General features: G+C 35.8%; 1 protein-coding gene across 10 annotated transcripts in view; it reads right to left on the bottom strand.

Moving 5' to 3' along the window:
* Positions 1 to 26,634, bottom strand: part of MBTD1 (mbt domain containing 1) — a 31,943-nt gene that overhangs the window by 5,008 nt on the left and 301 nt on the right. The window contains exons 2-17 of one of the 10 annotated variants that reach the window (XM_014951203.1): positions 25,493 to 25,540; positions 24,994 to 25,182; positions 19,404 to 19,605; positions 18,134 to 18,273; positions 17,201 to 17,315; positions 17,022 to 17,107; positions 11,347 to 11,464; positions 10,252 to 10,386; positions 9,690 to 9,778; positions 8,169 to 8,403; positions 7,594 to 7,649; positions 7,215 to 7,319; positions 6,207 to 6,354; positions 3,540 to 3,622; positions 2,987 to 3,221; positions 2,454 to 2,531 (exon numbers count right to left, since the gene is read on the bottom strand). In XM_014951203.1, the coding sequence (XP_014806689.1) occupies positions 2,454 to 2,531; positions 2,987 to 3,221; positions 3,540 to 3,622; positions 6,207 to 6,354; positions 7,215 to 7,319; positions 7,594 to 7,649; positions 8,169 to 8,403; positions 9,690 to 9,778; positions 10,252 to 10,386; positions 11,347 to 11,464; positions 17,022 to 17,107; positions 17,201 to 17,315; positions 18,134 to 18,273; positions 19,404 to 19,557 (1,777 nt within the window). In that variant the 5' untranslated portion in view covers positions 19,558 to 19,605; positions 24,994 to 25,182; positions 25,493 to 25,540. The remainder of the gene's footprint in view (positions 1 to 2,453; positions 2,532 to 2,986; positions 3,222 to 3,539; positions 3,623 to 6,206; positions 6,355 to 7,214; positions 7,320 to 7,593; positions 7,650 to 8,168; positions 8,404 to 9,689; positions 9,779 to 10,251; positions 10,387 to 11,346; positions 11,465 to 17,021; positions 17,108 to 17,200; positions 17,316 to 18,133; positions 18,274 to 19,403; positions 19,606 to 24,993; positions 25,183 to 25,492; positions 25,541 to 26,634) is intronic. The other 9 variants (XM_014951132.1, XM_014951141.1, XM_014951148.1 and 6 more) reach the window with 9 other exon arrangements.

Raw genomic sequence — 26,634 nt, 5'->3', positions numbered from 1 at the left:
AAATAGCAAAGGTTGCCTTCTGCAGTGACTAGTGAAGAAGGTTCTAGTTTGGCTTAATAGACCCGCTCATTATTTTAGCAGGAAGACAAGGCTTTTAATTCCTCACGTTAGTTCTATGCAACTATAGCACAGCTCTTCATTTAGGTCAATTTTTTCATTGCAGGAAAAGCTCCAGATAAAAACAAAGTTTTAATCTCATTTGACACATTTCTCAAAAAATCACTGCAAGAAGCCAGGATAGACCTAACCCAGAGTTTAGTTCCAGGTCCTACTCAATATATCTGCTTTTCTATCCCAGGTCCTTCCCCGATAACTACAGTTAGTTCACCTTACCTAATTCAACCTAGTAATTGATCCATTTAATCAGACTTCACAATTAATGTCTGGCACATCTTGAGTTCTTTTCCCTCGCCATATTTAATGCTTTATTATTATGAAATTTTTCACCTTGCCAATACTTTCCTCCCATACCTATTCCTTTATCTAGGAACAGCGGGCAAAGACACGATAGTCCTTAGAAATCAGCATCACCTTCTGGAGGCCTCCGATCATAGCACTGGCAGTAATATCAAAGTCATCAACATGATTGATGCTTTGTAAGATAAGGCTGCCCAGAAGCTAAAGAGACCACACAGGGATTCATCATCAGGAAACCCACTTTACTGAGAACAGCTGCACAGCAGCTACACCTCACGTATATGGAACAGCAGTTTGGATTTCTAAAGCCTCCATATTTCAAAGTAAGTTTTTAAGGGATCAGGGAAAAGTGTTCTCCCATCTCTCAGGGGATGTGCCTTAACATTTTAGTTTTATAATTGGGTGAACTTAGGTCTCAGAGCACAAAACTCTTTGGGCTCTTGGATAAGTCAAGACGACATAGATTCTAACAGTAAGAAAGGCCTAATGTTCTCACTTAGGAGAGTATTACACATAATATAATCTCTCCTAATGTCACATTAAGGACTGTGAAAGGTAAGTTAGTTAAGTTTGCTGACTTGCAGGTAAAATAACTTTCATTATCAACAAAACTGTTGATTTGATTGTCTGCTAGGCTGTCCTATTAAAAAAGTATCTTGACCAAGAAGCAGGGCCAATTCAAGATAACAGATTATAGACAGTTTTCCACAGCTCATCTGCCCATGTCTGCAGTATGAAATACTGCACCTTCCTTCCAACTCTCCTCTGTTTCCAAGAAAACGCAGGAGAATGAGTCAGCATAGTGATTTGATGCTCCAAACATAATATGCATAGTTAAGCTGTTGGGATCTAGACCATCCACTTCTAACAAGACAAACTATCAGTTCTTACAAATTCATTCCCCGTTCCTTGTAATTGGTTCTTTAAAAAACAAAAAAAGGTACTGTAAAATCTTGAGTTAAACATTAAAAATTGTGTAGCATTTAACAATACTATGGGCTTACCCTATGTTTTCATTTACTGTGTCATCTCTTACACGTACATTTTTTGCACAATGGCTGTCATGTTGCTGCTGCTCTTGACTCAAGAGGTAACTACCTTTCAAAATTATCCAGTTATTGGGAAAATGGCTCAGGAACCTCTGGAATAAAACTGCCATATGAAACTACAATATTGCTTAGAGGAGAGAATACAGATGGGTAAGATTTCCAGAGAAGAATGATGGGAGAAGGCACAAGGTCCTCCCTCTTATGATAGGCTGCCTCTACTCTTTATTTTACAGATACAAAATAGATTTTCAGTTTAAACCTAAAAAGTCATAGAAATAAAAATATGTAGGAATGCAAAACATGCACTTGTGTAAATTCAAACTGGTTGTGAATTTTGAAGACATTTTGATTGCAAGGAAAAAAATTACTATGGAAAAAACCTGAATACTTCAGGTCCTTAAAAATGTCATTGCTATGTTTTCCAGTGACAACAACTGTCACATACAACAATGCTATTTATATTATTATTTTCAGAAACAGAAGTTTTATTTTACATACAGCTTCCAATAGAGATCTCATGTAAAAAAAATGGCAAATAAGTAACTTTTTTGATTTAAAAAGGAACCAGCTAGATGGTAATTTAAATTTTCCACCTCTTGTTCTTTCTGATCCAAGTAACTTTGTTCTTACTCCTACAGCTGTGTTACAAAGAGCAGACTTAAAACTGTTACTGATACCTGAGTATTTTGCATAAGGCAGTATACTTACACAGTCAATCTGTTGTTTAACTAAAATGATGCCCAAATACAAAAAATATTGTAATAGTTCTCCACCTACAATTCATATAGATTATTTGCAACATAAAGCCTGTTGCAAGTTATAAATAAAAGGTTATTCTCAATGAAAAAGTTCCTTTTATGGCATACTGCACCTTTAAGCATAACATCTGTTTACACACAAACATTTCCAAATAGAATAGGGACTTAAGGAAAGACCACAAACTTTTTAAAGCAACAGGAAAAGTGCAAACACTGTTTTGTCACCCACTTTTCTTATGTCCTTTGTACTGTTGTGATTTAGCTTTTTTCTTCTGTTTTGATGAACTTGACTGGCTATCTCTTGATGCTGCAAAAAAATTTAAGAATTCAAAATTAAAGTTCAATATTTTGGAAAAACATTTCCAAATGTGTCAAAGCTGCTACACAGTTACAGAATTTCTCCTCAGTGACTGAGTTCCATTGATTTCTTCACATAAAGCATACAAATTTGCCATCTTAAAGCACTATAAATTCTGAGTGATGTCATCCAGAACTGACAAGTAAGTAATAGGCTTTTTCCCTGGATCAAATGAGCATCTTCCTGCATTAAAAAATATTAAGTGGCCACAGAAATGCCCAGAAGTACTTTAAAAGTCGAAGTGGAAAATATTAGAACCATACATTTCTAAGCATCATCCAGAATTTGTTCTATTTTTGTTATGCCTGGTGACCTAACTTGAAAAGAACAAAGTAGGAAAAGCATGTCCCACGAACAAGGGTCAGTAAGCAACTGTTAACATAATTTACAGAACAGGAACTTACACTGTGGCGCTGGCGGCTGCAGTTGATATCCAGTTAGCTGACACCATCCCACTGGATAGAGGTCTGGGGACTCGCAATCCACCCACTGATCATATTCATCTTCCCACCCATCAAAGTGTATCCTCAAAAGACGATGGATAATGCGAGTTACTGTGGCCACACATACCAGGCGAGGTTCCATCAGATCAACAGCCTCCAGTTTCATTCCAACATGAAACCCATGGTTTGGAACTTCCTGTAAAAGCAAACACAAAGCAAGGCAAATATCAGTAAACAAACATGTTAATTAAAAGGGTTTGAGCAGTGTTGAAACGAGTATTTCTGTCAACTTAGGAAAATAGCAAGTATCATTTATGAAGTTTCAAGCACCCCTGCATTTATTTAACATTTCAGAAATACTCAAGCTTAATATATTCAAATGGTTATTTCTAAAAGTCTTAGTTTTTCGAAGTTGTATTTAATGAAATGGGTCAATCCCATGGATGATGCAGACAGAAATTTAAAGAAAATACTAATTACAGTTTAAATAAACATTATTATAAGTGTGTATTACCTTATTGAAGAGCTTTACAGGTGCTGCTATTGAGTCAGTTTCCCTGAGGTAGTCAAACCACTTAAAAGGGAGTTTTGCATAACCTGTGAATTTTAAACAACATTTTCATACATCAACTGCAAACTTCATGCATAAGCACAACAACAAAAATAGTATATTGGCACTGTGTTATGGCTAAAAAGACAACAAAGAAGCAAAACATTAACATCAGAAACTTCCACTCTCTGAGCTTTGGTCTAAGGGACAAGACAGTTATCTGGACTCTGCCCATTTGCAACAAACAAGATGAATGAACCTCTGGATAATATAGAAATTGTCATTTAATGTTAAGATTAATCATTCATACTTGAAGCTTTCTGTCTCCGTAGATTCTGGATCTCTACAATGCCCTACACAAGTGACCCAGAACAGATCATGTAATTAAACACATCCAGTGTCTTTCCTGTGGGGAAAGAGCTCCGCTATTGAAATGCTTGAATTGTTAGGAACAGAGGGGTAAGAACAAGCATGGATATTTTAAAAGTTAAATAAATACGACTAAAAATAGCAATAACACCAAAAATTACAAGATTTTTCCTTTTTAATTTTAAAAGCTATTATAAAGGGGAGAAATTAGCCTCAAACATATTTCGCTTATGTTCATCAATGGAACATGTACAAAATACACAGGAATATTTTTTACTTTGGGCAACTTTTAAACTGCATAAGCCAACATTTCTCAAATCCTAACTGAAGCAACAACAAATACTTGTGGCAATATGCAGTGCTGGACGTTCTGAAAAGACTGCAGTGTAGTGAGCACAGCAAGGGGAGCTACAGGGAACAGCTACACCTCATCTAAACAGGGATAGAGAGCTCTCACCGAGTCACGGCTCAGCACTGCAGGGCCAGACTCATCAGGGAGCTACCCCTCACTGCCCAAAACGCAACCCCACTCTTGAAAGTGTCTAAGCATCTTCATCTTCTACTGATTTCAGCAAGAAATTAAGATGTTTGGAAGGAATAAGATTATGAAGTCCAGTGATTTCACAGCAGCTTATTTAGGTTATCCACATTGCTAAATGTAATTTGGAAAAAGAATGTTCACTTTAGGTATGTAATGTCTGCGAGAACAGATGCAGCTAACATTAATAAGGGTAAAAATGTATCAGTTCTGCATATTAATGCTTTTCTTCCTATTGCAGTTCCTCTGACCAGACCAATGTATTTGTTCGCAAGTCCTTTAATTAACTTCTCACCACACACACACTAGAGACAGGTGCATGGTTCTTATTGGAGCAGTCAGAATTAAGAAACTGTCCCTTTTCAAGCACAAAATTTAGAAAGTAAAATACAATTCTCATAAGAGCTAAGAAGCTTTATCACTTTGATCCTATTAAATATGTTAATGCGCATTATGGTCTGTATTTTACTCCTGTTAATTCCTCTTTCAAGTGACTTTTAGATTATTGCATGAGTGATTTATAATCGCCTCTCAGTAGATGATACAGGACTGTTACAGAAAACTGCAATAAAAGGAGAAATATACATGTAGATAAAGAATAAGGTTGCCACAATACAAGAAACACAGAAGTATCATAAATGTGCTAACAACAAAATTGACATACTATTGTGTAAGCAGTGTTTGAAGAAGAGGAAAAGTTTCATCATAGAATGGAGGCTTTTTTCCTATTCTGTATCATCAATTTGATGTATTTAACTCTAAATTGACTGATTTTTATTGCATGCTTTTTCCTTCCACAAAAACTGGTCCTATTGCAAAAGGCTCTTGCACACATACTTTTGAGGGATGATTATGCCTATGAATTTTTAGGCAGCAAATTCATTAAAATTGACTGAAAAATAATAATAAATCTGTCCAATTGCGCTTTCCACACACTTAAAGATGACAGATTCATTAGTGTGCAGTAATGAAAATGACATGAAATTATTTTCTTCATGTTGCATTACACTGTCTTTGTAGTTATTACCTAGAAAAATAATTCAAGAAATACAAGTAGAAGCCTGCAAGAGTAAGAATGGAGAAAAAAAAAATACATAGAAATCCATCATTATCTGCTGTTACACAGCCAGTTATAAATTGCTAGACCAAGAAAATAAAATGGAAAATAAAGGCAATACAGTCTTCTGTAGGCATATGTGCTAGTGGACAGACAGCTTTTTCTCACAGAAGGGATTATGCAGCATTCAGCTCTAATGGCTACTTCGTCCAACTTCAAGTTTGTACAGATTCTTAAAAAAATAAAATAGACTAGTATTGTTGCAAATTAGCCTAAGTCTGAGATTCTTTACAATGTTTGTTAATCTTTTTTGTGGCCAGGACTTCCCAAGCAATGGCATATACTGAATAGTCCTTTTAGTGACTAGCATAGTTTGCATTCATTTAGTGGATATATAATTCAACGAGCAGCTATCCTCAATTTGGCAACAAACCCAAATTATTTTAGCCAGAGAATCAGACATTCAGTTTGACTTTTCCTAAATGAAAAGTTTGTTATTTCTGTTTTAGATTACTTTGAAGTTACGCTGCTGTATTCGTTTCAGACTTGAGAAAGTCCTAAAAAGTGACACGAATTTTGTAGACTGAATCAAGAAACAAAGCATATGGCACATACAATATCACTGAAATATATTTAAAAGAAAATGTGGTCAGAACACTATATGTACCTCTGGGTGGAGTTAGTTCAATCATGTTAATTTCACAGAAACCAACAGGGAAAATAGAAGGGGAAGTGGCATGGTAACAAAACCAATCAGACCCATCTGCTGCTTCTGAGCCATCAATCCCAATCATAAGATAGCCATCTGCTAAAACCTTTGTAAAGAAAAACAAAATTTTACATTAAATACCTTTAACTGTGTGATAAGGCTAGAAAGAAAGCATGCCATGTTTCAAAAGAGTGAAAAGTAACTCAATAATAATGGAAGTACACTCAGAAGGACATTCAATTACAAGAAAACAAAAAAACCCCAAACCATACCTGTCTCCAAGAACGTGTATACTATTGTCAAATGTACCTTTGTTAACTGCAAATTCATGAGAGATGAACATTTCCTTTTTCTGACCTCCAGTTCATTTTTCTTGTGAGCCTCAGTTCTACTTCTAAAGCTTTATAATTCACTCTACTCTTTAGATTGCAAGGATATTCTGCACACCATTAATAAGAAAAAAAGACTTGAAATCATAACCACACTCCTCACTGGTACAGTTATGCAATTCTGCTAAGCTACTTTTCACATTTTCTTCATCTCTTAAAACACATTTCACATGGGTGGGATCCCTTCCAAGCTAGGAAAAAAAAGTACATCCTTAAAATGTCTTCATAGACTTCTGCAGGCAAGCAAGATGAGGTTTCTTTTTGAACAGTTGCAAAACATTTGGTGTAATTAGCAGAAGGTTGTCCTGCAAATTAATCTCACAAAAATATTATATTCTAGAGGTAAGGCTGAATTTCCAGAGATTTAAGTCAAAGTAAAAAAAATAATTACACAACTATATTCTTTTTTCATAGTAGTTGTATAAAAACAATTCATGGACATATTCCATAAACATTCACTGTGCAAATTAACTGCATTTATTTTCATTTTGTGCTTTTTGTTTTAAGCTTTACTAAAGGTGAGGGGAAATAAAATGATTTCTATCTACCTTCCCAAAATACACATTTGTTTTCTTACCTTTCTAATAGTTGCGACACATATTGCTGAAAGGTTTAAGGGGTCTATAGCTTCCAATTTCATTCCTTCTTTAAACCATTCTCCAGCTGCATCAACCTCTTTTACCTACAGAAACATAACAGCATCAGAAGCTAAGAATCCATAAGCCTGGACCAGAATATAACCCCACACCATCACAGCAACAGATTGAAATACCTGTTCTGTCACCTCAGCTTATATCAAGAAGGCCAAATGCAGTAAGTGTTTGAATAAAAAAAAAAGTAATACTTGTGCTGGGTATATTTCCAGGACATAAGCAGATTTTCAGGCCTGGCTTACACCAGAAACTAAAGGTTTTCAATCAACTTTTAGAGAACAGCATTCTTGCCAGCAAACTCACCTTCATAAATAAATGTGAGGGTGCATCAAAATGTCCATCCTGTTTTTTCGTAATATCTACAAGGAATAATAGTATGTATTATTCAGAAGTTTTGTTAATAGAGCAGAGAGTATGTTTTTCTAAATATATTAACTAATACAATCATTGGTGTGAGGCCTACGGTTTATAATAAGTCTACCACAGAAATCTGGAAGACATAATGCATCTATTTTTCCTTGTTGACCTCTACCTGAAATACCTCTATAACACAATCCCACTTATGGAAAAAAAGCAATATCCAATACTTACAAGACCATTTGATTATATTACAAAATTGATACAAATACACCTAGAAGCTTTGCAAAAACCTGGCTAGTAAACTACTTTGCACTGTTATGACAGAAAACTATATTTATATTTTGTTATATAATTATGCATAACAACTTCAAATCCATATATATGGCTGATTTTAGCCAACAGTTGAAGAATACTTTTCAAGAGGAATCCCTGGAACTTTATTTCTGGGAAGCAGCATGGCTCTTGATGTCTCCAATCCAGCGCTGCCCACAGACACCTCTGACACACAAGGAGCTTACCAGATCTTTTGAATCTGTGTCCTATACTTCGAGACCAACCGATATGATGAATGAGTGGACTGTACATATGGCACCAGAAGTCATCAGTTTTGTCTTCACTTTCTTCATACACCAATCTTAACCGTCCCCCAATGACGCTTTCTACAACTGCTACCCTTGTTCGACAAAGGTGCGTTTTGTCAACAACTTCTACTCTCATGGAAGTTTTGAACGGATACTGCATACTCTCAGACACCTTAAAGTAACAGGAAAAAAAAAATCTGTAAGAACATTTTCCATTTTCCCTTAGTTATCTGCCTGCTGCTGTTAAAGCACAGTATCAATGCACTTTTCATGAAATTCAAGTACTTGTTAATTAACCTGCAAAAATGACAATGTCTTATATTTCATTGTACACACAAAAATGAAGTGTTTCAGAAAAATAAGTAGATCCTACAATGCTTTGATTATACCAAGCACAGCCCCTACCTAATATAATTCTCACATAGAATACAGCAATTTTCCATTGACTTAATGAAAATTCGTTCAGTTGTTAACAATGGATAAAAGTACCTTGAGAAACAATTTTAACAAAAAAAAAAAAACCAACTCCATGACTTTTTTTTTTATTTGTCATCCACTCAATGTAGCACTTTAAAATGCATGGAAAGCAAACCCTCAACATAATTAAAGCTGGCCACTGAAACATATTTCTTCACAAGACACCAAGTAGAAAGAAAGAGAATGGAAATAATATTAACCTGCCTAGTGACTATACATTCTGCTTAAAAATCAGTATGTCACTTGCCATTCCCACTATGAACTCCCCAAAGTATTGAGATCTTGCCTATTTAATTTGGCTTCCAACTGAGCCAATTTTTAAACAGAAATTAACAACTGCAGAAAGGTTTTTTTTTGGTTGGTTGGTTTCTTCTTTAAACATTAGATGCAGTGTAAGAGAACACTAATATTAATAACATATTCCTACTAAAAGCTATGTACCTTCTCACAATATTGTTAAGTAAACTTACAGCACCCTACACAGACAGCTGCCATACTTAAAGACATGACTTAAAGACAGTAAAAAGATCTAATCCAGAGCAGACAAAAAAATACTAACATTCAAAAAGTAGGTACTTGCTTTAAATGTGTTACATTAACACATTTTGTTCAGTTTTTTTGGAATAGTGTATGACAAAAATAATTCCTGAATTAGAAAAAAGTTTTGATTTTTCTTGCATATCACAGGGTAGCTTATTAACACTTTTTTTTTTTCAATTGGGGTATTTTAAAAATAAAATAGACTGACTAGCTTTTAAAGAAAATTACTTTCTGCTAGAGGAAACAGTTTTCCAAAGCATACTGACAAGTGCGGACATAAACGGAGAATAGAGATTTCAAGGAAAACTGTATCTAAGAGAATAAACTACTGAATCATCTCCACTATAAAAGGAGCTAATGTGCCATTGCAAAATACTTCAGTTCTTCACATTGTGCTGCAATTTTGTTCATAGTACATCATTGATATTGCATCAGCCTTACCTTCTGAGAAAAGTCAGGAGGAAGTGTTTTGGCACCAGTAAGTCGTTTCACTAGAAAAGCTTTCCAGTTTGTGTATTTGTGTTGGATGGCTGTTGCAAATGAAGGGAAAAAATAAGCCACTGATTTTTAATTGTGTCCATTAGAGACAATATTAGAGTCTGGAATATGTAAAGAAGAAATCCCAGATGACTGTTAAAAGGCCTGGATGACAATAATGACAAAAAACTCTTTAGAGAATGAATGCTACCCAAGATTAAGTTTATGGGTATGTCAGGGCAAAGAATTTTATAACAAAATATAAGTAAAATCAGTGCATGTTCACATCACTGATTAGCTAACCGCTTCCACCTTGACCTTAAAAACTTTAAGTTGCATCAGATGGGCTACTCCAAGAAACACTTTCAGCACCAGTCAAGTCCTTCTTTTTCCATAAGTTAAAATGATTCATTCATAACTGTTTAGAGAGTTCTATGGTAAAAAAAATACTTTGATATCTGGACCATGAGCAGATTTAGTTTAATAAAGACTATTACATCAATCAGTAAGGCTACTATTTACATACTTCGAGGAGGGACTAGGGGCTTCCCACTGGTTGCACACCAACCAACTGGGTGGATGTCAGACCCACAAACGTTGCACCAGAAGTCAAGACTTGAATCATTTTCAAAGCCTTCATATCTTAGCAGAGCATTGTAGCCTGAAAGAAAGCAAACCCATTTAAAAAAAAAAAAGATGTTAAAAAAGTTAAACAAGATTATAAAAAAAAAGTTAAACAAGATTATAAAAAAAAAGTTAAACAAGATTATAAAAAAAAAGTTAAACAAGATTATAAAAAAAAAGTTAAACAAGATTATAAAAAAAAAGTTAAACAAGATTATAAAAAAAAAGTTAAACAAGATTATAAAAAAAAAGTTAAACAAGATTATAAAAAAAAAGTTAAACAAGATTATAAAAAAAAAGTTAAACAAGATTATAAAAAAAAAGTTAAACAAGATTATAAAAAAAAGTTAAACAAGATTATAAAAAAAAGTTAAACAAGATTATAAAAAAAAGTTAAACAAGATTATAAAAAATATGTATTAATATTTCTTTACTCATCATAAGATATATTACATTGTATTTGCTAGACTATAACTTTTTATAGAACAGTTTTCTTGCTGCACATTTCTGCATGTTATTAATGCACAGAATGGATTACTTCAATAAATGTACATGTGCTATCATGTAAGTAAAATTTTAATTAAGGTTCCTGAACTATAAACCTTTAGAAATTTTATGGAGGACAAAATTAATTACTCACAATATGTGCTTTTTCATATCTTAGCTATATGACCTTGAATTTTTAACTTTTAACCAAGTGATTTGTACAAGGAGCTATTGCTAGCTATTATATAATTTCCTATCTCCTCATCCTCCACCGCTCTTACTGTACTCTGAGGCAACACAGAAACCACCCCAGGCGATCCCGAGCATCACTGAATCCACTGTAAAACAGTGTAACATAGCAATAGTGCTAAAATATATAACCTGCTGACACAGGTCTGACTACCTAACCAGTCTCAGCATTCTACTACCCATGTGACCACTGACTACATTAAGAGCTCCCTTCACACAGTTATTCTGATTATTTTAATCATTCCAACTAAAATATATTCACCTGCTAATTTTACAATTCCAGCTATCCAGAAGACTTTGGTAGGTAGGCTGCAGTCGGTGTTTGGAACCTCGACTCGCACTCCTTCTGAGATATCACCCCAGCATGTCCCCATAGGTGCCTATCATTAATGTAGGGAGGAAAAAGTCACCAGTTCACCACATGAAAAGAATTATTTTTTGTTGTATCAGTGTTTTACAAGCGACTTAAAAAGACAACACAATCAATATACGTGATAAGACATAAGCATATGTTTAGAAAACATTCTATGAAAACCTAGTTTTTGATTTGAAGGTTGTGTAGTGTTGTAATTGTATACAATTATTACTGTCCATTTCCTGCAGTAACTATAGGATTCCAAGTTCAAAAATCTTAAAGCACAAGCACAAATTGCATTTACTCACAGGTCAGCTTTATTCTACTATGCTTCAACTAGGTGCAAGCTACTGAATTTACCGAGAACGGATTAATTCCTCTGCAATTCTACTTGCGAGAAGATCATGGTACTTGAAATTCATACCTGTACCACAGACATCAAAACCTTAAAATTCTGCAAATCAAAAACGTTCCTGAAAAAGTGCATAGAAGTTATTTCTTGAATCTATTCTGATGATTTATTATGGTAGGGCTTATCACCCACTGGTCCACATTCTCTCAGAGAAACAGGCTTTCATACCACTCGCAATTGATCATTCCATCAAGCGAGCGAAAATAACAGAAGGCTGAGTGGCACCTTTTTAGCAAATGCCAAAATGAAATTCAGAGCTGGACTCTTCACAGACCATCCTGAAGGGTTAGACTAATGTGTTAGTAACAAGAATACTAAGGATTTGTGGGAACTAGAGATAAAACTTACATTTAGCTTGCTATTTCAAGAAGAAGGTTTTGTTGACCAGAGCACCATGAAAAGATAGTCAAAGCTGGAATTGTAGAGATATCAGAAATACAGTGCTGAAGAATCTAAAACCTTAAAAGTTACTCAACTGAAGTTATATTAGTAACAAAATGGAGAATGTGTCTACATTAAACTTCAGATCACCAAGAAGGGGAAGATTCAGATTTGGGATATTCTACAACAGTGATATAAATTCTAAGGTGTTCTGAGAAAAATTCTTATCAGTTCAGAGATTATCCAGATGTCACAAGGACAACTGAAGGGACCCTCTGGTTCTGTACTGTAGCGGACAGACAGTATTCTAGGGCTGTGTCTCATTTACAAAGCTCTTTGCAAACACATATAATTTAACCTCTCAGTGGGAGTAGCCTCCAACTTCACAGAATTTTGGCTAGAAACCAGAAGTGAAGAAATCTGGATTAATCCTGAATGACTGGAAATCACAGTACTGGAATTTTGCTGGCAATCAGCAATAGCCAACTAGCAGCACTAAAAGCCAAACTTATCTTAAAAAGGGATACCCTTCAGTAGTAAAAATATTTGAGGCTAGGCATGCAAAACTTAAAACTAGTTTTAACTATTAAAGGAAAAACAAGTTATTACAATTATGCCAGTTTCTTATTCTTGAAGCCTGGTCTCTTCATGTTCTGCTATGTCCCATCTACACCAGTCTAGACCGCAGAGCTCTTTTCTGCCATCTGGCAGAGAGAGAGAAAAAAAACAACTTGAAAGATGATGGCTTATTTTCACACACAAAATAGGCAGATACAGCTTCTTAATCAAGTCCTATTACATATTTGCTATCATCTCCAAATCAACATACGTAGCTTTCTGAATTGAATTGGGGAAATAAATTTTTCCAACTCCGTATTTTTAGTAAGCCTTGTTGCCTTGTATAGAGATACAGATGAGGCCAAACAATAAAAAATAGCAGTGCTGAATAATTTCACAATCCAGCTGCATTTAATTGAAATATATTTTACTGCCTGCTCACCTATTCAGTTGATTCAAAGGGGAAAGCTCATCAAATCACATCTCATAACATCAACTAAATGTCACAATTTCTTATTTCTAGAGCGTGGATTGGTATAGAGGGAAATAGCAGAAAGTTAAATTTGTCCTTGTCTGTGAAAATATTGGTTCTGCTAGTTCTCCTACACCAATCCATATGGCTCACCCTTTAGAAGAAGGAAGCCATGCTGTGTAGCATCACTACTGAAATGCCAGATAACATTACTGTCCCTGAAGTGATGGTTTATAGTATAGCTGGTATACTGCACCATCTTTCCCTTTTTCACTCATTATGAATATTCTTAGGGGAGGAAGACTGGATAAACCAAGGCTATAACAGCTGTCTTCCTTCATGTCTTCTCTGGCTTCATCCGATTAATCAATGTTTGCACAGTGCTTTGAAAAACTCGAAAAGCACTATGTAACTGTTAAGTCTTATTCATCTGCTGGCTGGAAGGGTAACTCTGAAGTCTGGATTGGCATAGTGCGAACTAGCAGAACCATAATTTACAGGTAAGAACAAATTTACCTTTCAGACTCATGACGAAGAGATCCACTTCATATCATTCCCAAACAAGGAAGATCTGGTTCATCCCTTCCTGCTCCGGCAGATGACCTGGGAGGGTTTATCTGTGAGCAGCAGCTGCCTCCTCTGCAAGGTAAGTTGCAATCAGGAAGGTCCTGTTTGACAGGAGCTAAAGGCTAAGTATCCCCACAGGCCTGGCTGAACAAAGAGCTCCTGGGTTAAGTAACTGGCTTCTAACACTGCCATGATTTCTGATGTGAAACCTGAATCAGGACTTTAATAGCAAAGTGATGCTACCAACTCCTGAAGTATAAGGGTACTATACTGAAACCTTGTGTGTGAACTGTACCCCCACAAAGGGTAATGCCAGAGGAGACAAATGGTTTAAAATTAGAAGTTCAAAGCAAAGCACTGCCACCTACTGTAAAATCCTGGAAACGATCCCTCGGAGCAAACGATTTATTTATTTATTTTCATAACAAAAGAAACCAAAAGAATGAAAATATTTCAGCTTAGAATAAAATTCAACTGGAAGAAAGAGTGAAAAATTCCTAACTTCAGAAATGTGCACCTCACTAGCAACAGAGTGGAAAAGAAATATTACTATTAATTGTGCATTAAGCTGTACGCCAATTAGTACTGACAAATGACTCAAAGCACTATATTTGCTTTCATTTCTAGGAATGGTTTGAGCTAGTAAAATCAAATCTAGAAAAAAGTAAAAACTGTTTAGAAGAAAATGAAATTGGAATGCAGGCTGGCAATGAACACATTGTATTTACTAAGCTATAACACAATATTAAAAACATTAAATTAAGAGCTTTCCTCCTTGCATCAGCTACTGCTGTGTGTCTGATGAACACAATTTGACCAAAAAAGCTGCATAGTGCACAAACTGTAATTCTGGCTTTGTCACAGGTTCCTATATGATACAAACCAAAGCAGCTTCCCTAATTCAGTTTGCTGAACTATGAAGTGGGCAGAGTTGTACCACTACTTGTCAATTTCACTAGTGTTACTCAACACCGAAATCTGGAATGAAGGTAAGGTGAAAGTATAAAATGTACATTAAGTTCATCAAAAGACTTTGAATTTAATTCTTCTCATACAGAGAAAGAGATAGAGATAACTTTGAGATTTAAATGTTTTAATTCTAAAATACAACTATTTTAAATTGAAGAGGAAATAACTTCCCAGGCAAAAAAAAGAAAAAATCTGGGAATATTACACCATACCTGAAATACTAAAGTTTGTCCGGTTATTAATAATCAATAAGCCAAGTCCCACAGCTTATAATTCCTTTAAGTTTTCATTGATATTGATCCCATTGGTTGCTACCAAATATCCATCCAGATACACACATACATCTTTTATCTAATCTAAATATTTAAGGGTAGACATGTTATGATTTTACTGCCAATTCAAAACTTTTGTTTTCAACAGAGGAAGTTTTATATATTCAATCTCATGGACATACACAACGTGCATGGAATCCATAATATGAATGGTAAACAAACATAAAATAATACAAACTTTTATGAATCAAAGCAACATAGTACACAGAAAACATAGCAATAATCTTTCCAGAGAAACAACAAAACATTGTTTCTTTTAATTATCAACGGAGATTGGGATAAAGAGAGAAGGATCTAACAAAAGTACTAATGCATTTTTAGATTCTGACTGGTTTAAATAATACATTTTTGAAAGAAATAATTATGGTAAAACTAAATGCAAATCACATGCTTGCTACTAACTGATGTCCAAAGTAGGAATCTCCAAAGGAGATTGCAGGAGTTGCATTCTACTTGTATACACAAGGAAAACAGGGACAGAAAAGAAACAACACTCAGGCTTAGTATTACCACTGCGACATAGCTTATGAAAATTTTCGAGGTAAAATATGAACATGAGTATTGTATCTGTTCACCTTATTGGGGTACCATTCAACTTAATTAATGAAGCAGTAAGAAAGGAAGATATAACTCCTTTTAATATGGAATGTTATAGCATAATTTACAAGTGATCTAGCTATTGTAGCTATATCCCAATTAAGGATGCTGTATATCACGAAGCATTTATTCTTATAATAACACAGCCCATGCCATAAAACAGTACCTTTTGAAATATATTTATGAAATTACTTACTATAGCATGTACATAACAGTGAAAGCAAAGTACAAACATGCTTATTTAAGCATGTGGAATTTGATACAAATTCACGAAGCTATACTAATGCAAGGCCCTGTTCCGGGCAATAGTTGAGGCCTCTGAGCATAAAGGCTGCTATTCAGAAAGTGCCAACTGCCAAGAGCCCTCAACTCCTACTGATTTATGAGTTGACAGGGCTCAGCATGAACTCCAGAACTGGACAGAAAAAAAAGCATCTTCTTCTTTATGGAGAACTTCCATGAAACAAAATGTTTGTTTTGATTGCAATTTCCATCAGAAACATTTGAGCAAACTAAAACTTTTGCAAGAGTATGGAACACTTCAACTTCCCAAATAAAAAAGTATGCTTAGAAAAGTCTCAGAAAGTTGGGTTGTTTTTTTTTTTAAGAGACCGAAAATACTATTTTAAACAAGATCTAATAATCAGAATTTAACACACACATTAAAGGTAGATGCTGCTAAATTTTTCTCATCCCCCAATTACATTCTATAATGACTGACGACTTTTTGCTTAGAATTTTTGTAACCCTAATACGAAGAAAATTAACCTCTTTCATTTCAGATTTATAAAAAGCCTTTATTTTCCTCGTTTCTGCACTACCGGGCAGCATCAGACAGGGGGAATCTGATCAAAAACTAAGAAAAAAATCCCAAATCCAAATATGTGACCAAAAGATCAGTTCCAACATAATGGAGCAAGCCTGACTCAATCTACAAAGCCTTTTTTAACTTTTCTAATATTGTATGACCTGCTTGGTTTGATATTCTATAGTGCATTTGATGATTTTGCGCCTCGAATATAAGAGAAGTAACTTGACAAGTTTTTAAGTGTCCTCCTTTTACTTTTCTCTTAGTTTATGAGAGCATGTACAATGACAGTAACTGATAGCACAGGTTTTAAGGGATACAAAACCAAACATACCTGTCTAGAAGGCAATACAAGTTTCATAGTCCAAGGCCATGAAACATATTTGCATATGGATGTTTTACAAAAAATGAATTCAAGAATTAAAAGGGACTCTCTCTCACATACACACACACACAAAAGGATAGCACGTATTGAAAAATACTTACGTGTTTAAAACAGGTAACAGGAGCTGCTGTAAAGCTATTGCTATTGATGTAGTTACCCCAGCTGAAACCTTCCACAGGGACAGCTGCTAAGAGAAAGTTATTTTATTTAGGAAGCTGCTCATGAGCCACAAATCTTGTATTACCAAGAATTTGTTCCAGTTCTGTTTACATGCCATTACCTGCTTTAGTCTTTGCCTGGTTTTGTAAAGTTGCTTGGTACTGAGCATATGCTGCTAATTTAGCCACTAAAGGTTGTTTCTGTAGAACTTTAGCCTTCTTTGTCGGAGGTTTACCCTAAACCAAAAAAAAGCTAAGTAAATAAACTCCCATCAGGTATTTTCCATATATCTGTAGCACATCTCTGGTACATTTAACTAAAATTAGAACAACACAGAATGGAAGTTGACTAAGTATCACAAAACTACATGTAATATTAAATAAATTTAAAAACCAGTAGCAAAGACTGTCCAAAAAGTACTGGTATTCCAACTTGAACAGCATTATAGATTCATTGTTGTTAACCTGAAAAAAAGATAGCTTTTAAAAGCAGGTCAAAAGGAAGCACTTCTAATTTCATTTATACCCATGCAATTTCTTGGTATTTGTTGCAACAAATTTGAGATAGGATATAATTTCCTGACATCCAATAAAAGAGGAATGTTACAGTATTATTTGGTTAATATTTTAAGTGAACAGACACAACCCCATTTTGCAAATCTATACACTTAAGATAACCCTCAAAACCAGAACACAACAATGCTAAATAAACCTTTATGCTCTCTAAAGCCAGAAAATATCTTGGGTATGAGATGTACGGAATTTCAAGTCACTACATATGTAGACTGAAGATTTTTCCTGATCTTTTTCTTGCAGAAGGGCCACTGCAGCAGAAATGAAATAAGTTGTCAGTATTCTCTGGAATTTGCTCTGTTGAGCAAAGTAATTTTTCATGACTGATACAGTTATGAGTTTTAGCTTACAAGATTACTAGTGTGAAAATTTTAACGTGCTAAGAAACTTGATTTATCTTAAAACATCATGCAAGTTTAACGAATGTACACGTTTTACAAACACAGACTATAATAAGTATATAAAGAAAATGGTGTCTGTACCGCTACCTGAAGTCTGGCCAGAATGCTGGCCTTCTTGGAGTTCGATGAATAGCTTCTAGAGCATGACACACTGCAGAAGCGTTTTGTTTTAGAGTAAAAAGCATCACGGACACCAACCATCCCACACATCTCACATGTGGCTAATCAAAGGAAAGAAAAAGCCAAATGTTAAGATTGCAACAAAGACCTCGGTAAAAATGCAGAACAAAAGTGACAGAAGGAAGGTCCTATCGGTGGTACCACCAAACAGTTTCTTAGTGTTTGACCCTTAAGAAAATTGCACAGAAAAATAACTTAAAATAAGAACAATACCACAAGTATCACTGAAACACTAAGAACCTCAAGTTCATTGGGGAAAGGCTGCCTTCTTTGTGCTCCCTGTTAATTTTGCCACTGGTAGAAGTGAATGACCCAGCTAAAATCAGCTAAAGCCCACTTTTGTGTTCTTATGGTTCTCAAGGAAATGTCTGCTTTGAATTTGGGCCTGCCAATCTTGATTTCCTCCAAATATTTAATACTTCCAATGTGAAATAAAACTGGATCTCTCTTTTGAATCATAAATTAGTATACCAAAAAGTACCCTAGCTGGAATCATACGCTTCAGAGGTAGACAGCATCACCTACTGAGTTGTTCCATGATGAATAAGAGTTTGTGACCAACTCATGCCAATGAGACAATACCAAGATTCTACCCAGTAGACTGCTCTGCTAATCAGTAATGATTTTGGCCAAAACATTTTTTCCCCAATGATAAAAGCCATCTTCCCTTTTTTTATTCTTTCCAGTATACTCTAGCTCACAGCTAGTGGGCAGTGAACAGGTATACACTGACAGACTTTAAGCAGCAGTATGAAGTTCTCCTAGTATAGGAAGAAATTTTAATATATCATATACATAACAAAGAGTAGACAGAACATATGCCCAAGTGTAGAGAGAACACACTGACATTCTCCTCAAAGCTCAAAGAATAAAAGCAACATACATGACAACATACACACGCATGTGCATACATACACAACACTGATTTGGTGGGAGGGTGGATGTTCCCATGCTACTTCTTTCCTGACAGTAGGATTCAAAGTCTATCTTATTTCAGTTCAGCAAAACCCAAACAATTCCCCCCTCCCAAACCAACCCACCCACCCCCAACCCTTCAGCTGTTTTAGTCCATTTTCAATCGGTACCAACATTTGGGATGGGACCCTCAACTCACAGCACAGATGAAAAGCATAAATATCAAACTCTTTGTACTCATGCACCACATACTTACCCATGCCAGATTTGCCATCTGGGTACGTATAGACCTGTCCATTATTCTTTATAATTGGGAGACTGGACGGCAAAGGAGCAACCTCCTCTTCACTCTCTTCTGAACTGGAGCTGCTGCTCGTGTCCTCACTACAACTATCATAACCGTCAAACATCCCGAATGAATCACGTCTTTTCCTTTCTGCTCGTGAAGTATGTTCTGTCTAAAAATGAAAGAACAACAAAAACCCAACAAACAAAAAATCCCAAAGAATAGCAGAGCATTCTGAATGCAAATATTACAAAGTCAAGCTTAAAATTTTCAAAGGTCAAAGTCAGCCTTCTAAAGTAGATGTACTAGAAAAATGCTGTATCAGAACAGATATATGAGCCACATATTGCCAATTAAATTAGTGGTAGTAGAGTCAAAGCTAGCCAATTTTTGGTATTGCGATATACAGGAAGGAAAATCTATCTCACAATCCACTGAGAAAACACAGTAGCAGTCCATACATTTCTTTTTCTTGCTATCTTCAGAGTTCGTTAATCCCGATTTGCTGAATAATGACAGCCACACAGATCTTGTATGCAAATGAGCACATTCCAGATGGCTGCAGCCAATTTCACTAAAATTCATTCATTTGAGAAAGCTGGGCAGAGAAAAGACAGTTCAACCAAGAGAGCACTATTCCCTAGGAACAGAAATGGAAGTATCTCTGCTCTCATTGGCTTGTGAGGTTATCGATAAATCACTTGGCTTCCCTATGATTCAGTTTCTCACGTGTGAACCAGGAATACCTTTCTACCTCACAGGGATGTTCTGAGGATTAATACATTAACAATTATGAAGAGCTCAGTTACTATGGCAATAGGGTCTGTATAAATGCTAAAAAGATAGAAAGGTGACTAATTTGCACTGCCATATATGAAAACTTGTTACATAATAGTTTTCCTACCACAAAAAAATCCGAGGTAAAATAAAAAACACACAATTTTGAAGAACACATAACAGTTAAGCAATTTCCAGCAAAGACATTAAAGAATTATAAACAATAAATTAACTGATGTCTTTTTTTCTGTTGCACATCAAATATATGCATTTTAATACAGTCACAATTTAAACTTTATTAGTATCTTACACAGTTCTACTGAAACAAGGCTACTGCTATAAGAGCTGCCCTCATTAAGCTAGAAACATTTTTTTTAAAAATTCAAATTATTGCCATTATCCTTAACAGTATCTACTAAGTTTGAGAGGAAATAACAGATAAAGAGAAGACAAAGATAAATTCTACAATAGAAGCACAAGTTAGGAGAATTAAGTACAGCCAAGAAAAGAGAAAAAAAGATTAAGAAAGCCTTTGCCTCTACTTCCTTTTCCAAGAGCTAATTTTATTTAAAAGTCATTGTAGACAGAAAAATAACAATATGTCATTGGACTTTTCCTTCTTAAATTGCATTTGGATTCATAGCTTTAAGATTTCATCACAGTAATTCCCCAAATCCCTTTCCTAGAGAGTATATGCCTGACCATCTTTATTGTTGGCTCTCTCATCCGGGCCTTCTTCTGCTATGCTATCCCTTTATTATAATATTCTCCATTCTCCTTTACAATCTGACTAAATCTTATTATGGAAGTATTTCATTATAGTTAAAAGGGAAAACTGATTTCCACAGTGACCCAATCCTAGCATCCAATTAAAAAACAAAAAAAATCTAAAAGCTAGTAAGCACAAAAGGTTACGCAATAAGGTAAACAAATTTAAAACACTTAAAGCAACTCTGAAACAAAACAACAAAAAAGTCAGTGTAATGCTGATTCTGCACACATTCCCCAGCTAACAATTCAAAATTATATTAAAACCAATCAAAACTTAGGATAGGGCATAACTTGTCAACTCACTGAAGGCACTGACATCTGCCTCAAGTAGCCAGGGTAACAGTCGCAATCATCAGAGTAAACACTGAGCAACAGCAGAACAAAACCTAGTCCTGACCTGCACTGGTAACAAGTCACACCTGCACATTATTACAATGCTATCAGCCAACAAGAGGCAAGCTCAGTTACTTGTTTTGTGTGCACGTGTGTGTAGATTAACACACAAGTAAAGCACAATGTTGCCATAGATACAGTGTTCTGCAAACAGTGCCAGTAATTTACAGATCAGAACACAGACTACTCATCTTCCTCAAGATTTCATGAACTCCTTAATGTCTCAGAATAGTTAACTTTTATTGACCACAGTCTCTGCTAAGCAATAAAATACAATGCCATATTAACCATTCACAGCTGTAATACCAGAACACCATGATGCCTTCTAGTATTGTGGATAGATATTAGTGGTGCTTCAGAGCCCAGGTGCAGGATCTCCCTCCTCATTCACTCATCCTCCATAAATCATCTCATCTGACTTCACCAAGAGATTAGGGCCTCATCCCACATAAAGGAGGACTTCAGCCCTTCAGTGGAGGCTGCAGTACATCGTAGTCTTGGGACATCCCTTTTCCATTCCAGACTGGACAACTCTGGACCCACATGGCAGTTTTACTTTGCCCAGTACTTTGCTGGCAGAGATTTGAAATGCCATAGCAGCTCAGAAAGAAGAGAAGTACAGCCCACCTCCTGATCCTACAGTAAAGAAATCCTATAACCAGAACTGCTCCCACTGCAAGAGAAGGCCAAAGAAGATATAGGAGATTGGAAGCAAGACGAAGGACCAGTGGCACCCAAGGGAAGACAGGCTGCTCTAGGCAAGTTGAAGCACGGTGCAGATTAGAATTGCAGATACTACAATAGCACAGCTGGCTCATTTTTTTTTTGGTTCTTCTTTTGCATAACATACATTCAGAACCTCAATACTACTGCCAAGCTCTCTTCGCCAGAACATCCACAGATGAGAAAGAAAACATTTTTCAGTCTATATAGAAAGCTGGGCTCTCTACTAAGAAAATAATTCTTCAACAGTGTACAAGTTCCTAAGTAGCAATCATCAAGTTTGTTGAGCGTAACTACACTGTCAAAACAAGTCTTATATATCACCTCTCCATTTACTTTATATTTGGCCAATTTGTCTCAGTTCAAGTTATCAGCGATTCAAAACAGAAGCTTTGCTTATTGTCTTAAAATAATACCGTAATTTTTCTAAAACTTTTTTATCCATGTTTTTGCCAGAAGTGACCACATTTGCCAGACAAGTTACATAGGACATTCTTAATGTTAATTTATAGTTGTCATCCAGATTGCAATTCTGGGGAAAATACTCAAAATATGTTTTGTGAGACCTGGAAAAGGTACAGTTTTGCCACATAAAAACCCCAAAGTGCTTTGTGCACAGAAGTAGGTGGAAATTAGGAAGATGACATGCAAATACCTATGCTGGAATTTTGCTAGAGCAGATCAAAACATTTCTATTTTGATAATAAACACCGCTAAGGTTCTTTGTAACCCATGTCGAGAGACAGCATTTGTAGAGACAAGCCAACAAGTGGAATCTTTTATAACCCTTCCTGCAGAAGTCAGAGGTCCTATTCTTTCACAAACCCCGTCTAACATTTAAAACAGAAAAAAAGTTGGGGTACAACTCTGAACTCAATGGTCAAAAGTGGCATCCTTACAAAAAGGACAATATATGCCTCAAACAGAACTGTAACTGAGATAGAACAGCAGCTTTAATAACAGCAGCACCCTGCAATTCCTGGCGAGTTCTTGCAAGCGATGAGCAGAAGCGTGCTCATGCAGCTGAGTAGCCATATCTTGTCTGGCTGACAGAGAGACATCTAACCATAGAGGTCCTGTAGCTACTATGAATGGAAGCCTCAGAAAGAACAGCTTATTGCCCACACGGTGTTCCCACTGAATTTTGAAACACTGTCTACAAAAATGTAGTCTTTCACTCAAAAAATCTACCAGTGACTACCAGTAGTAGTAACTTAATCTAACAATTACAACAATGTAGTAAAATCAATCCATGTTTCACAATATAAGCACACAAGGAAAAAAACTGCTTCCTACTCTTAGAAGATGGATTTAGTGCAAAAAAACACAGAACTTTGTAGCTGGTTAATACCAAAAGAGCAGTAGCTTAAGTAACTCCACCAGTAATAGAGAGTCTATTGGTACGTTAAGCAGAAGCAATGCACAAACAAAAGAACAAGACAAACTTTTAGGCATACTGGCTATGGCTTATTTTCCTAATGAGATTACTGGTTCCTCAACAGGAAAGATTTTTAGAAAGAGCACTACAAAGTCTAGGGTAAGCGGGACTGGCCAATAAGCCTGTACGACTATTTGCTTGGGGGTTTTCTTGCATACTTTTCTTTATTGAAGAGATGGGTGGAGAAAGGAACTCTTAAGAACTGCTTTTTTATTCTGCCCAACTTCCCATTTTCCTGTTCTTCCTCTCCTCCCTGTGAATACTTGGCAACAATATATTTTTAAGAAATACTCTTAATTAACCATTACACAAGGCAAATGGTACGATTAAAGAATATAGTTAGGGAAACCGGTTTCCCTAAAAGCAGGAAGGCAACTCTAAACAAATACAAAAAATAACTAGTTTCTCTCACTCTCTTAATATACAGTATTATATATACATACTTGATTTTGGTCAGCGCATTATAGCACACACTCTTTGAGTGCAATAACTACTCTTTCCGCATAAAAAAATTGGTCATGAAGAGTGAACAATGCATGGCCAAAACACAAAATACAACCATTTAATGTTAATTAGACATCAAATACTTACTCAGGAAATTGCTTTAGTGTCTTGATGACGTATATATGCTCAAGTATTGAAAAATTTGAAAGAAAGCGTTTTGAAGGTGAAAACTTGCTACAAAAAATACCCCATTATTAAGTAACCAAACTCCTTGCCCCTAAGTGCATCCTGGCCAAAGGCAGATGATCCACAACAGTCACAGAAAGGTTTCAAACCACTCAAAACAGCTGATGTTACTATTGATTCAATCTGGCACTCGAATTCAGAAAGGCAGTGATTTAGAGCTTTGAGTACAAGAGCTGTAGCTTAACAAAGGCCTACCAGCACCTATAGAGATAGGCACCACTTTCTGTATTCAGATTAACCCCCAGAAACATGACAGAAGTATGGACAGATGGTATTTGAGGCCAAGGTCAACAATGAGGTCACCACAACCTTCAAGCTAAGGGCCTGTGATAAGACACATTTGCTTTAATCACATATTCTTAACAGATAGTGCATTTCCCATACTGTATTTCCAAGTTGGAACTAGATTGATGCACAGCTTTTGTTTTCAGAAGTTTATTAATGTTTTATGCTACAAGCTTAGTTTTAGCTCTGGATGTTAGCATTAAGGAAACAAGACGATGGAACTAATTTATTACAACTCTTCTGAATGTAAGCTGGCCAAAATAATTTACTCTAGTAATACTAGCTTGCCCCCTGTGGAACTGAAGTCTAATTGTGCCTCATAGCATAACAAAAAAAGAAAATTCAAACGTGGTACCAATTTAAAGAAAACATACTTTCAGCTTTCATTAAAAACAAACAAACAAAAAACCCCCAAAGCTAAACATCTTGGGAATCCTGGAAATCAGAACCAACCAAACTTACTTTTTCATATGAGCAACTCACCTCTATCTGGAAATGTGCCTTCCACTCTTATTATAAGTAAAATCTCTGCTGGAAAATTACAGAAATGTTTTTTCCTGTCTCTTCATTTGCTATGTATGACAGCATTTTGTCTGAAGCCAGTTTCTGCTGTTTGCCAATGGTTTTGTCCATAGCCTCTTCCCCAGGGGGTTTCACACAAGAGGAAAGACTCTTTCATAAAAAAATATATCAAATTAGCAGGCAACTTTGGAGGGGGTGTGTGATGATTAATATGTGAAATATCCAAGTTTTGAGAAAACTGAAAATCTACAAAGCCCTTACACACAAGAGTATTTGGAAGAGACAAATACTTCCCTTTAAACACTGTGTTTATTATTAAAAAAAACTAATCAATTTAAAATTTAAAAAACCATAAAACACCACCAACCCAAAACCAAAGTCTTCAACACCTGAATTCACTCCATGTGCTCAGAGCCAGATTCAGCAAAATACGACACATGCCCAGAGTGTACCAACTTACCTGAGAAATGAAGGTATGCTGTAGCAGTTTGCAGAAGGTATCAAAAGCCTTGCAAAATTAAATCAAATTTTAGAAGGTAAGAGAAATGAAAGCCAATGAGAGGGAGCTTTTGTACACATTATCATTACTGCCACAGTCATCTAGCTCTTTAGGGAACAATAATTAAGAAAACTCCTACTTTAATTCTACAATCCTTTTGCATGTGCACACACTCTCAAGATCAACGCAAACTATTCTTGTGGCATAAACAATAACTTCCACACAGGAGAGTATCTACCTCTGCTATACCCCTATAGCTTACATTGCACACTTCCTCAAAATAACAGATCCCTAGGCAGAAGCAACAAGTAAAGACTACTAGCCTACCAAGTCTGGTTTTTTTAAAAGAACATATTGTTTTAGTTCCCATTTAGTGTTCCAGATTAGAGTCTCTCATAACCTTTATAATCCATTCCTTGCAAGTCGAAATCAGACTGTTATAAGCAAATACAACAAAGAAGTGAGTAAATGCAGGTTCTCAAACCTGCAAAATAATTTTAATTTAAAATACAGAGGATTGCCCTGCAGCATTCAGTTTTAACTGGTTTTAGATGTGAACAATCACAAGGGTTACCACCCACATATTAAGCTGTTATTTTTTAAATGAATTACTTTTTCACACGCAGCAGTTTCTACCATGATCAGCATATGCTTTGTAGCAGGATTTTTTATTTTTTTTTTTTTTAAAAGCCACACTGAGCAGAAATTATTACACTTTAAAACATTTCCAGCAACAACCTGAAAGTGAAACTGGTTTCACGGGTTTTCTACTCCTCACGTTGAGGACAAAGTCACAATATAAACAGTCATAAAAATTATATAGAAGTGGGAAACTGGATTGCAAAGAATCCCGAACTTTTGAAGGGCTAATAGCAAAGAACACAGCACTTAAAGTGAGCGCGACTGGAAAACTAGAACTTGAAGGCTTTAACTACAAGAGGAAGTTGCTGAAAAAAAAAACAGCACTTGGCTGGACCACTGCGAGAACGCCTGGATCGCTGAATACGAGATAATCTGAAACTTTTTGCTCCCGACCCTGACTGCTGGCAGGAAGGAGGAGGAGGAGGAGGAAAGGAAGGACAAAAAAACCCCCCGCCCAGGCG

Source organism: Calidris pugnax, unplaced genomic scaffold (genome assembly GCF_001431845.1).
Source record: "Calidris pugnax isolate Ruff unplaced genomic scaffold, ASM143184v1 scaffold9, whole genome shotgun sequence".
Classification (NCBI taxonomy): Eukaryota; Metazoa; Chordata; class Aves; order Charadriiformes; family Scolopacidae; genus Calidris; species Calidris pugnax.
Note: the sequence above shows the minus strand (reverse complement) of the source record. Positions and strands in the feature narration are given on the sequence as shown.